Source organism: Thamnophis sirtalis, unplaced genomic scaffold (assembly GCF_051295495.1).
Source record: "Thamnophis sirtalis isolate CommonGarterSnake01/CBP01778 unplaced genomic scaffold, rThaSir2_p1.2 scaffold_5, whole genome shotgun sequence".
Classification (NCBI taxonomy): domain Eukaryota; kingdom Metazoa; phylum Chordata; class Lepidosauria; order Squamata; family Natricidae; genus Thamnophis; species Thamnophis sirtalis.
The window spans coordinates 65020053-65033615 of NW_028261385.1; the positions used below are offsets into that span (position 1 = coordinate 65020053).

General features: G+C 37.4%; 1 protein-coding gene across 7 annotated transcripts in view; it reads right to left on the reverse strand.

The window, feature by feature from the left end:
* NTRK2 (neurotrophic receptor tyrosine kinase 2) overlaps window positions 1–13563 on the reverse strand; it is a 197893-nt gene that overhangs the window by 35864 nt on the left and 148466 nt on the right. For all 7 annotated transcript variants that reach the window (XM_087715937.1, XM_087715936.1, XM_087715938.1 and 4 more), the window contains one exon: window positions 4920–5092. In XM_087715937.1, the coding sequence (XP_087572063.1) occupies window positions 4920–5092 (173 nt within the window). The remainder of the gene's footprint in view (window positions 1–4919; window positions 5093–13563) is intronic.

The following is a 13563-nucleotide window of genomic DNA, read 5'->3' on the forward strand; positions in this document are numbered from 1 at the left end:
TTGTGTACTGTATCCACTATAAAAGCAGTATATAGTCTATTCTTCACCCAAACTAAATTATGATATATTTATATCATAAACATATTATTTATTTATAAAAATAAAAAATATTATTCAGATTTTTTTTCCTTAGAAAATAAAAGCTTTGCAGTAGAGAATTACGGATAATATAAAATGCTTTTTTAACACATTTAAACATGTCGATCATGAAACCTGAGTTATAATACTATTGTCAACTAATGACACATTCTGTTCACGTATTTGAATCATGGTTTGTGAATATATGTATATATATTTATTTTGATAACCTTTTTTTAATCATGGGGACATGGCCAATTTTTAATCATAATGCTTTTCAGAATAAGTAGAAAGTAAGATAAATCAGTTCAGAGAACATAAGATATAGACAACATTGAAGAACAGATCTTCCCAAAGAATCACAATGGGAATTAATACCTGGACCCAAAAGTAGATTAGATCTATAGATATGCAATACTTATGTAGAAAAATAGATGTTTTTATAATAATTGAAGATTTCTATTACTCTGACCTACAAAGAGCTTAGGCTGTGACAAAGAAACTAGTGATTAAGTAATCTTAAAATATGACGGTGATCTTGTTGGAATGGTAACTACCGAAGAATCTATAAGGGACACTGACTATGTTATTATTATATTTAGCATGCATTCATTTGAGGAACTGGCTGTGGGGTCCAACACATTTGAGAACAAAAGGGGTTATTTATCAAAGTGAAAGGATAGATGAAAAACAGAGGGCCCAGGGGTGGGTTCCTACCAGTTCAAACCTTTTCTGTAGAAGAGGTTCCACAAATCTACCGTTCCGTTTAGAACTGGTTCCAGCTCCCTCCCCCCGCCCGTCTGCACATCATCAAGATGAAGAGCGAGAGGACGAATTCTGGGAGTTGAAGTCCACAAGTCTTAAAGTTGTCAAGTTTGAACACCCCTGGGTTTTTTTTCTAAAGGGTTAGGGGTGCAAGGGTCTTGTAACTTGACAGCTTTAAGACTCGCACACTTCAATGCCAGAGTTCCTGAGCCAACATGACTGGAGGAGGAATTCTGGGAGTTAAAGTCCACAAGTCTTAAAGCTATCAAGTTTGAATACCCCTGGGTTTTTTTCTAAAGGGTTAGGGGTGCCAAGGGTCTTGTAACTTGACAGCTTTAAGACTTGCGTGCTTCAAATGCCAGAGTTTCTGAGCCAACATTTTGCTTGCTAAGCAAGAGCATTAAGTGAGTTTCACCACATTTTACAAGTTGTCCACTCCCACCCAGTCACATGGCTGGCAAGCCACTCCCACAAAGCAGGCCACACCTACAGAAGAGGTTCTAAAAAAATTTGAAACCCACCACTGAAAGGGCCAAAGAGAAATTATTTAAAGCCTTAATAACTGAAGCTCAACTAAGTACATTAACAATGTAAAAAAAAGAGCATCAAGCCCAAGAGGTCAACATGAGTTTGGAATAGTGTTCAGGTTACTGTAAGAGATAAGAATCTGTCATAATTTAAGCTAAAGATTTTCCTTTCCAGTCATGTTGGTCTCTAGGGGACGGTTCTCGTCCATTTCTTAGCCAAGGGAACCAGCATTGTCCGAAGGCACTTCCATTTTCTTGTGGCCAGCATGATTACATACGGAGGCGCATGGAATGCTATTTCCTTCCCATAAAAATGGTACCTATTTATCTACTCGCATTTGCATGCTTTCAAACTGCTAGGTTGGCAGGAGCTGGGAGAAGTAATGGGAGCTCACCAATCATGCACTTGGGTCTTGAACCCAGGTTTGTCAGCTTTCCAGCGGACAAGCTCAGCGTCTTTAACTGCTGAGCCATCGTGCTCCCTCCTGTCATAATTAGGAGTACAAAAAGGAGAATAAGCTTTGATAGATAATGGGGGGGGGGCAGCAGAATATGAAAAAAACAAAAACAAAAAGGGAATAGTAAGAACATTGTATGTGTGCGTGTGTGTGTATGTATGTGTGTGTGTCTCTCTGTGTGTGTATATATATATATATGTGTGTGTGTGTGTGTGTGTATTTATATATGTATATATGTATATATGTTGTATTTGTGCTGATAAATAAATAAAGGGAGACTAGTATAGATCTATTTCAAGCTATTTAGCTCTCATCAGCTAGCCATACCCTTACTGGGATTCGAACCTGTGCTGTATTACATCTTAGGCAGATGTCTTAACCATTAAACCACAGGTCCTCCTCCTTATGGCTTAATGGTTAAGACATCTGCCTAAGATGTAATATAGCACAGGTTCGAATCCTAGTAAGGGTATGGCTAGCTGATGAGAGCTAAATAGCTTGAAATAGATCTATACTAGTCTCCCTTTATTTATTTATCAGCAGAAATACAACACAAATGTAACAAAGGCAACAGTAAAAAAATATTGGGTTTCTGTCGTGATAGTCTCTTGTGATGAGAAGAAGTCAAAACATTCAACATTCTTGTATGGTTTTTTTTTAAAGTTACTCATCAAAGACTCTTGAGCAAACTTAGCATCCATGGAATAAGAGCCCAAGTCTTTTTATAGATTGGTAACAGGTTAAAAAGAACAGAGGAGAGAGTGGAAATAACGCAGCAATTATCTCAGTAGAGGAAAGTACAAAGTAGAGGCCTCAAAACCCTTTATTGGGAATATATTCAGCTTATTCAGAAATGGTTTTAAACAGCAAAGTGCCCAAATATGGAGATGATAATAAAATATTTGGGCTGATAAACAACAAAAATAGCACTACAGGACAAATGTAGTCCAATTTAGGTAACTGTGAGGCAATACATGTTTGGGGCATACAAGCCTTCCTCATAAGAATTTGATGTGGTCTAAGCATTGTAACTAACTGTGACAAAGATCTTGGGATCACAGAATAACACTAAAAGAAGTGGTTTCAGTGTGAGGCAACTGTGTAAAAATAGAGCAAAGGATCATCAGGAAAGGGAGTAAACGTATTTTTCAAAATGCCAGCATTGTACTATAATCCCCATTTATGGGATAAAGCTTGATAGAAAGACAATTGAGTGAGAAGATTACTAAAGCATATAAAATCATGCACAAGCTGGAGAAAGTAGGTGGGAGGTTTTTTCCCTTCCTCTCTCAAAACATTAAGACCAAGGCCATGCAATAAAACTTGTTGGATGATTTAAAGCAGACAATAGGAAGCATTTCTCCATATACTGTGTAATTAGCCTGTGGAATTCATTACCACATGGCATAGGGACATCTGGAAGGCCCCTATGAGAAATAAAATGCTGGACTAAAGGATGGGTTTTTTGGCTTGATCCAGCAAGACTATTCTTACGCAGGAATGCGTACCAATCAAATTACTCCATTTGGACCACAACTCAGCAATTTGGAATATTGCCCAATTTCATCTTAGACCCATTGGAAAGCTATTCGGATTGATTGCAGGGCCAAATACAAATTAAGAATTGGAAATGTGAATCTTTGCGCACTCACTGACTTTCACGGAGAATTGACACATGACTATACTTGTTTACTTTTCTTTTCTTTTTAACAGAGGTCTATTAAATGCGTATGTATGGCAGAACTTTTACAAGAGGAGAAGTCTACCAAGTTTCAGAAAGTAACTTGGACAAAATTAGATGAAATGTGAGAAGCAGAGTTGCCCCTTCTGAGTGGATCAGAGCTGCCAAATTCAAGTTGAATAGCTTCAGGGATTTTTCTTTAAGGCCAAACTTTTAAAATGTGTTGTGCATTTACAGGAAAGTAAGATTCTGAAAAAGAAATGCATTTTCCAATGTGAACAACTGTTAGTTTTGACTTTTGAGACTACGTCTCTCATATCTCACAGATAGTTTCATGTACCTGGGATGGAAAATTTGCAAAGACTATTAAGTGTTGGCAAGAAAACAAGGAAGCTCTCCTTTCAGATGAACTTCATGGACATGCTGCACCCATCCATGCCACTTATTTGTGCAGCAATAGGAGAATTTGCCATTGTCTTTTTCAACATACATTTTCCAATATACAGTTGGCCTATATTCCCAATATTCCTTGGAATTATACATTTTCATTGTCAATCACAACACTCCTTAGTTTCTGCACCAAGGAATGGCCAACCACACACCACTGGCTCTATTATACAGAGAGTCCTCATCATACAACAGTTTATTTAGTGACCATTTGAAGTTACAACAGAACTGAAAAATGTGACTTACGATCATTTATTCCACACTTATGACCACTGCAGCATTGCCATGGCCACATGATTTACATCCAGAGGTTTAACAATTAACACACATTTATGATGGTTGCAGTGTCCTGGAGTCACGGAATGTCTTTTTGCAACTTTCTGACCAACAAAATCAATGGGGAAACCAGATTCACTTAACAACCATGTTACTAATTTAAGAATTGCAGCGATTCATTTAACAAATATGGCAAGAAAAGTCGTAAAATGGGGCAAAGCACACTTAACAAATTTCTCACTTACCATTTGGGGCTCAATTGTGGTTGTAAGTTCAAGACTACCTATATATTTCAATGTTTCTTGTTTGTAATACCATTGGAGAATCTTAGTAAAATGAACTGTTTTTATTTTCATTGTAAAAATAGTAAAAAGCTGAAAGCATTATAATTTTTTCATTTTCTCCACACTTGATTCCTCCCCCTTTGTATATCAGAGATATATCCCATCAAATACTAGTGAATTGCAACTCTGAGAATATTACTATCCTTGTTTGCTGTGGCTTCTGGGAATTATAGTTCAGCAAATCTAGAGCCCTTGCATATAAAATGCTTGGAGGAAAAATGTAGATTGTTACAGAAACACAGCATGCAGGTTTTTGACGCTAACTTAATGTAACTTCAGTGATGTTCAGGCAAATTCAGATAGAATGTGGGGAAAAAGCAATCACAAATATTTCTTAATTCACCTAAGGAATTTGTTGAGATCTCCATGTTTCATGTATTCAAAGACCATGATGAGAGGATCTCCTTCCACACACACTCCATAAAACTTGACAATATGGTCATGCTGGAGATTAGTCAGCAGTTCTGCTTCTCGATGGAAGTCTTTGCGGGCATTGTCACTGGCATCCTTCAGAGTCTACAAAGAAAGAATCAAAAGTTGAAAGGAAGGTATTTATATCAGTGGTGGGATTCAAATTTTTTTACTACCGGTTCTGTGGGTGTGGCTTGGTGGGCATGGCAGGGGAAGGATACTGTAAAATCTCCATTCCCTTCCCATTTCAGAGGAAGGTTACTGCAAAATCCCAATTCCCTCCCGATCAGCTGAGACTCAGGAGGCAGAGAATAGATGGGGGCAGAGCCAGTCAGAGGTGGTATTTACCGGTTCTCCGAACTAGTCAAAATTTCCGCTACCGGTTTTCCAAAAACCTGCTGAATACAACCTCTGATTTATATCCAGGTGCTTAACAATTTCTGTTTCTTGTTTTTTTTTGGGGGGGGGGGGGTGAATCATAAGATTGAAAGGAGTTATGCCACAGAGATAAAGTGCTTTGGTGTTTATATACCACAGTTCCTGATACTTTTGGTAGCTTCTTTACCAGAGACAAACTCCTTGTGTGTCTAATCACACTTGGCCAATAAAACATTCTGTTCTGTTCTGTTCTGTTCTGTTCTTGGGACTCACAACTCTGAACTCAGTGATTCTAATATCCAAGTTTTTGATCCATCTTTTAATTTTTTTCCCAATCCAACTTTGGAATATTGGGAAGAAATTATGTCAATACTTTGCACTCTGTCCATTCATCTGTCTGTCCATCAGCAAGACAACTCTCTCAAACCTGTACATCTAGTCCTCAACTTACAGCACTGAAAAAAGTGACTTATGACCATTTTTCACAGTTATGGCCTTTGCAGCATCCCCATGATCATGTGATCAAAATTCAGATGCTTGGCAACTGGTTTATATTTATGACCGGTAGTATGTCCCAAAGTCATGCAATCACTTCTGACAAGCAAAGCTCATGGGGAAGCCAGGTTCGTTTAACAACTCGATTACTAATTTAGCAACTGCAGTGATTCACTTAATAACCATGGCAAGAAAGAGTGTAAAATCACTTAACTAATGTCTCACTTAACAACATAAATTTGGAGGTCAAATAAGTTCGTAAGCTGGGGACTACCTGTACTAAATGAAATCATATTTATTACTGAAGCCAGTCCAGAAGACTGAGCTGAAAAAAGAGCTTCATATTTGTGTTGGGCAACATCTTCCTACATTATTGTTGTTCCTGATGGAACTCAAAATAATATTATGAGATTTTTGGAAAATTAGTAAGCTAAATTAGTAATCGGGTTGTTAAATGAACCTGGCTTCCCCATGGACTTTGCTTGTGAGAAGGTCGCAAAAGTGATTGCATGACTTTGGGACATACTACCGGTCATAAATATAAACCAGTTGCCAAGCATCTGAATTTTGATCACATAATCATGGGGATGCTGCAAAGGCCATAATTGTGAAAAATAGTCAGAAGTCTCTTTTTTTCAATGCCGTAAGTTGAGGACTAGATGTACAGGTTTGAGAGAGTTGTCTTGCTGATGGAAAGACAGATGAATGGACAAAGTGCAAAGCATTGACACAATTTCTTTCCAATATTCCAAAGTTGGGTTGGAAAAAAATTTAAAAATGGATCAAAAACTTGGATATTAGAGTCACTGAGTTCAGAGTGGCAAATCCCAAGAACATAACAGAAAGAGAATATTTTGCAGTAAAATGTTAAGGTTCAGAGCTTTTGCTGAACTTTTTAATACTGCAAAGATGGAGATACATTTCTGAGGAACTACTGTTATAACTATACCTACATACAGACAAAATGGTATCTATGCAGAAACACAACCATAGTAGCCTGAATACACCCTCCTTTATCTCTCCCAGGAGTGTTACAGCGATAATCATAAAACTTCATTTGGTAGAACATGTTGCATCTACATAGTGCTATTAAGCCCTTGCTATGGAACCCCTAAGGAACCCACTGAGCTTTTGCTTTTGATCTCTAAGAAGCTGCTGAGTTCTATGATGGAACGGTTGCTGTGGTAACTATACACTGCCTTGTGAAACAGCCAAATGAACAATTTCTCTTAATCCAAGATAGGTTCCTTTTGTTTCAGAATTAATCTTGAGGGAACATTTTTTATGGCATTCCCTTATGCTGGTGTCCTCAGTGCAGCTCTCATAAGACTAGAAACTCAATAATAATAATAATAATAATAATAACAACAACAACAACAACAACAACAACAACAACTGATTATAAATTGCGGCACAATTCAGTAGCACAAATCATCCATTGGAATTTGTGCAAACATTTTAATATTAAAACAGCAACAAACTGGTGGGAACATCAGCCTGAAAAAGTCACCGAAAATCAGATGGTCAAGATCTTGTGGGATTTCCGTATACAAACCGACAAAATACTGGCGTATAATACACCAGACATCACACTGGTTGAGAAAAATAAAGTCACAATCATAGACATCGCAATACAGGTGATAGCAGGGTCGCCGAGAAGGAACATGAAAAAATCGCAAGATACCAGGACTTAAAAATCGAAATTCAACGACTATGGCACAAACCAGCAGTGATAATTCCAGTGGTAATTGGCACACTGGGTGCTATACCAAAAGCACTGGAATTACATTTAAAACAGTTAAAAATTGACAAAATCACCATCAGTCAAATGCAAAAAGCTGCACTGCTTGGATCTGCACGCATATTACGAAAATACGTTACGACGTCCTAGGCCCCTGGGTGGGGCCCGACTAGTAACCAATGCCAAATCCGGTGAAACAACTGGCCGCTGTGATACAATTGTATAATAATAATAATAACAACAACTCCGCCGTTGCCGGTCCCAAGCCCGGATGAGAAAGGAGGAGGGTTGGGGTCAGGTTGGCAACTGGCCCCATAAAAAAAACCCCGCCAACCCATACAATATGGTGAAAGAAATGAATACAAATTTTATACCACATCGGTCGTCGCACGGGTTAACAAGGGCCGCGGCGGATGTTGGGGTCCCTGGACATCCGTCGACAAGTGGGCTACAAGTGGACCAGCCAACAAAACGACAAAAATATAGTGCAGATGAAAACCGTGCCATAATGGCCTGTTACTACAACTCAGAGCCAGAAAAAAGAGGTTATTTAAAGCGAATGTATGAATTATGGAAAGAACAATATCCAGATTCAAATGTTAGTGAACAACCACTAGCAGATCAAAGGCGATTTATTATATGGAATAAAGTGTTTAGTGAAGTTGAACTTGAGGAAATTCAGGCAAATTGCAAAACCAAAAAACAATATCACAAGCAGAAATAACTGATATTCAAGACACAACTAAAGACATTATAGTAGAACTCCCAGAAGAAGCTCTCGGGGAGGAAATAACACCACCACCACTAGAACCAGTTATCACTGAACCAACTGATGAACTAACTCAAAAACAAAAAGAATTGAAGGATAAGATCATGGAGCATTTTCTGCTTAATGAGGAAAGGCAACGTTTACCATCACTAAAAACTGTGCCTAAGAAAATTTTGGCTATCGTGAAAATGGTTAATGCAGTGTTTTCAACAATTGAATCGGGATCCATCTTGGAAATGAACCAGTTAATGTACAGCGCAGCTGCAATAGTCACTAATGAACTAGGCATTAAAATCAAAGTACCTAGTCACACAACAGAAAAAGCATCAAAGCCAAAGTTGAAAATCCGATTAGAACAAAAAGTCAAAAAATTAAGGGCATATGCTAGTAACTTGAAGAACATGCAGGAGCAACGGCTCAAAAACAAAAAAATTATAGATCGGTTAATCAGAAGATATAGATTGGATACAAGAAACATCAATGAAGCTGTAGAGATTGTAAAACAGCAGATAACAGCAACAGCTAGAAAAATTGAAAGATATGAGGCACAAATCATCCAATATAAACAAAATCAGCAATTTCGATCAGACCAATGCCGTTTTTATCAAAGTCTTAATGTGAATGGTGACACCAAAAGTGAAAAACCAGAAAAGCAGGCCACAGTTGAATTCTGGAAAAAATTGTGGGAAAATGCAAAGGACTACAACAAGGAAGCAAAGTGGATACATGACTTTGAGAAAAGCATTGGCAACAAACAAATGCAAGTATTAGAAATAACAACTGAGATGGTCAAAAATCGAGTTAAAAAGGTAAAGAATTGGACATCACCTGGAAAGGACCAATTACATGGTTTCTGGCTCAAATATCTGACCAGTTTACATGCAATATTGGCCAGGCAACTGAATGAAATTTTACAAAAGGGCCAAATTGATGAATGGTTGACAACTGGAAAAACATACTTGATTCAGAAAGATGCAACTAAAGGAACAACACCTGAAAACTACAGACCAATAACATGCTTGCCAACAACCTTCAAATTACTCACAGGCATTATTGCAGATAACATGATGGATTATTTGGAAACAAACAACATCTTGCCAATAGAGCAAAAAGGCAACAAAAGAAGGAGCAGGGGCACAAAAGATCAGCTCCTAATTGATAAAATGATATTAGAAAATTGTAAGAACAGAAAAACGAACTTGAATATGGTCTGGATTGATTACAAAAAGGCATTTGACTCACTGCCACATAGTTGGATCATAAAATGCTTAGAAACAACTGGCATTAGCAAAAATATTACATCCTTTACTGAAAAGGCGATGAAACAATGGAGAACTGAGTTGGCAGTAGGGAATGAGATCTACGGAATGGTTAATATCAAGCGAGGAATTTTCCAGGGTGATTCACTTTCACCTCTTCTCTTCATCGTCGCAATGATCCCACTATCAGTAATCTTAAAAAAAAATGAAATTAGGCTACCAAACAGCCAAAGAAGCTGAAAAAAATTCGCATTTACTATATATGGATGATTTGAAACTCTATGGAAAGTCAGAAATAGAAATCCAATCATTGACAAACACAGTCCGAGTATTCAGCACCGATATTTCAATGCAGTTTGGCATGGAAAAATGCGCCACTGTATCCATAAAAAGGGGCAAAATCACTGCATGAGAGGGAATTGAAATGCCCAATGGCCAATTAATTAAATGCAAAGAAAATGAAGCCTACAAATACTTAGGCATTCTGCAGTTGGATAACATCAAGCATGGAGAAGTAAAAACTGTTGTCAGGTGAGAGTACACCAACAGAGTTAAGAAAATTTTGAAATCTAAATTGAATGGTGGAAATACAATCAAGGCCATAAATACCTGGGCAATACCAGTTATAAGATACACAGCTGGTATAGTTAACTGGACACAAGCTGATTTGGACATTTTGGACCGAAAAACCAGGAAACTAATGACAATGCACTACAGTTTACATCCACGTGGTGATACTGATAGACTGTACCTGCCCCGAAAATCAGGTGGCAGAGGATTATTACAAGTGAAGCAAACAGTTGAAGAAGAAAAACATGCACTGGCTGATTATTTAAAAGAAAGTCAAGAACATCTATTAATCGAAGTAAAGAACAAAAATCTACTGAAGGCCCAACAGACGAAACAAGAATACAGAAAACATGTGATAAAATCAAGAATGGAGAGTTGGCAGAACAAAGCACTGCATGGCCAATTTCTGGAAAAAATAAAAGATAAAGTGGACAGTGAACAAACTTGGTTATGGTTAACAACAGGTACATTAAAGAAAGAAACAGAGTCACTAATCCTGGCTGCGCAAGAACAAGCTATCCGCACAAATGCCATTAAGGCCAAAATCGAAAAATCCTCTGCTGATGCCAAATGCAGACTTTGCAAAGAAGCTGATGAAACTATTGATCACATACTCAGCTGCTGTAAAAAAATCGCACAGACTGATTATAAATTGCGGCACAATTCAGTAGCACAAATGATCCATTGGAATTTGTGCAAACATTTTAATATTAAAACAGCAACAAACTGGTGGGAACATCAGCCTGAAAAAGTCACCAAAAATCAGATGGTCAAGATCTTGTGGGATTTCCGTATACAAACGGACAAAATACTGGCGCATAATACACCAGACATCACACTGGTTGAGAAAAACAAGGTTACAATCATAGATATTGCAATACCAGGTGATAGCAGGGTCGCCGAGAAGGAACATGAAAAAATCGCAAAATACCAGGATTTAAAAATTGAAATTCAATGACTATGGCACAAACCAGCAGTGGTAATTCCAGTGGTAATTGGCACACTGGGTGCTAATCCAAAAGCACTGGAATTACATTTAAAACAGTTAAAAATTGACAAAATCACCATCAGTCAAATGCAAAAAGCCGCACTGCTTGGATCTGCACGCATATTACGAAAATACGTTACGACGTCCTAGGCCCCTGGATGGGGCCCGACTAGTAACCAATGCCAAATCCGGCGAAACAACTGGCCGCTGTGATACAATTGTATAATAATAATTCTCCTTGCCCTCTCTGTCACTCTCTGACCTCAGCACTTTCCAGATGCCTTTTGCAGAATTAAGAGGAATGCATTGGGAAGGGAGAATCTTTCAGTGGCCACCACATCCTCCTATCTCCATGAATTTATTGGAAACTCTGAGGACAGGTCCCATGCACATGTTCTAATCCAGACAACAGTAGAGTTGCTATAAAGCTTTTCTTCAGATGAATGTTTAACTTTTCTTGAAATTGAATAGATGTCTTTGTCTAAATCATTGCTGTGTCGGGAAGAACATTTTATTTTCTTCATTAATTTTAGGACTTTGTTTGTTTGTATTCCACCTTTATAATTTTTAGAAAAAACTCAAGGCGATGGATCTATTTAATACTGCTCCCTTCTCCTATTTTTCTCTACAACAACTCTGTGAGATGGGTTGGGCTGAGAGAAAGGGACTACCCAGCTGGCTTTCATGACTAAAGCAGGACTTGAATTCATAGTTTCCTGGTCTCTAGCCTGATGTGTTAACCACTAGGTCAAAGTAGCTCTCCTTAGTAAAGATAGTAAACAGTTACTATCATCTTAAAATGTTTCTCAATCAACTCACCTAAAATGATCCTGAACTGTAAATGCTCATTTATTTGTTGGTCCATCTGAAGGATAACTCCCTAAACACTGATTAGAATTGGACCAAATTCTATAAGTGGTGGAGGCCAGGAAAAAGAAGAATGAATTCAAAACTTAAGGCAACTCTGTTTATGGAGAAAACAATATTTTGGGCAATTTTCCCACATTACTATCATTCCTTTTGAGCCCAAAATAACATTGTAAGGTTTTTGTAAATATTATGATAAAGTAGAAAGGCTCAGAGCTTATACTGAGCTTTGCAATATTGCAAAGTTAGAGATAATCTTCTAGATTATATACTGAAAGTGATCCCTACTTCTTTTATATATTGAAAATGATCCCCTAGTATTTTGAATACTCATCCTTATCCCGCCTAGCACCATAAAAAAAGATAAACATCAATTTTCATATGAAGACATACAATTACTTTCTTTATCTTTACTGATTTCTTTATCTTTACTGATATTTTTAAACAGCAAAATTCTGTGGCTTGAATGTTTTCAAAATGAAAACACGGAAACCATGGAGAACAATGTGTACGGGTGACTAGAATTGTGGAAGAAATCAGTCAGTTCCGCATGTTGATACAATTTGAATTAATTGTTGCTCCAAAATCTATAATAGATAAATTAGAATACCAACACAATTGTATTTTATCTTTTGCAGTGTAGTACTTCGACCAATAAAAGTATCTAAAAATAGTGTAGAAGATGGCATACGAAAATAGCTGTATTACGGGAAATTGCTTGCAAAGAAATGCAGATATTAAGAACAAAAAGGCATAAGAATGCATGCTGCAAACAGATGCCAAACCAGGATAGATAATTTTGTTGTTAGGGGGAAAAAAATACTAATTTCATATGAAACAAAACAGGCAATCTTTACATAAGTCTGCAATTTAGCCTGTTGCCAGTGTGTCCTTGTAGAATAAGATCACCCCATTTCTGGATAAAAACAATGGAGCACAAGTCGACTTTCAAACAAGATAGAAAAATGCTATTTCCATTTAGCATAACCCCTCATCACATTGCTTTAGAAGGCTTATTATGGAAAGCCTGCATGTCATTTAAATCTCACTTAAGTCCTTCTGCACAGAAGCTCACTGGAAAGTGGACACCTACAAATCAAACTCTCTATAAACAAATTGAAAGTAAAAATAAACCCATTGCTCCCATCTTTCTCCTTTTCCTTTTCCTTTTCCTTCTCCTTCTCTATGAAGATTCTCAGTCCTCCAATCATGGTTGTCCCAAAGATGCTGTTCCAAAGAGAACTGGACTTTCTTGACATTTCGCTTCTCATCTAAGAAGTTTCTTCATTTCAGAACTGAAGAAGCTTCTTGGATGAAAAGCGAAATGTTTTCAAAGAAAATATCAAGAAAGTCCAGTTACCTTTTGAACAGCACCTTTGGGACCTTCTCCTTTCAAAAAAGCTAACCATGGTTTTCTTTTCTATGTGTGAACGTGTGTATATTTATTTATCCTATTTCTATACAAGATCTTGGAATACCCACTCTTTTCAAATTATTTATGGTTACAAG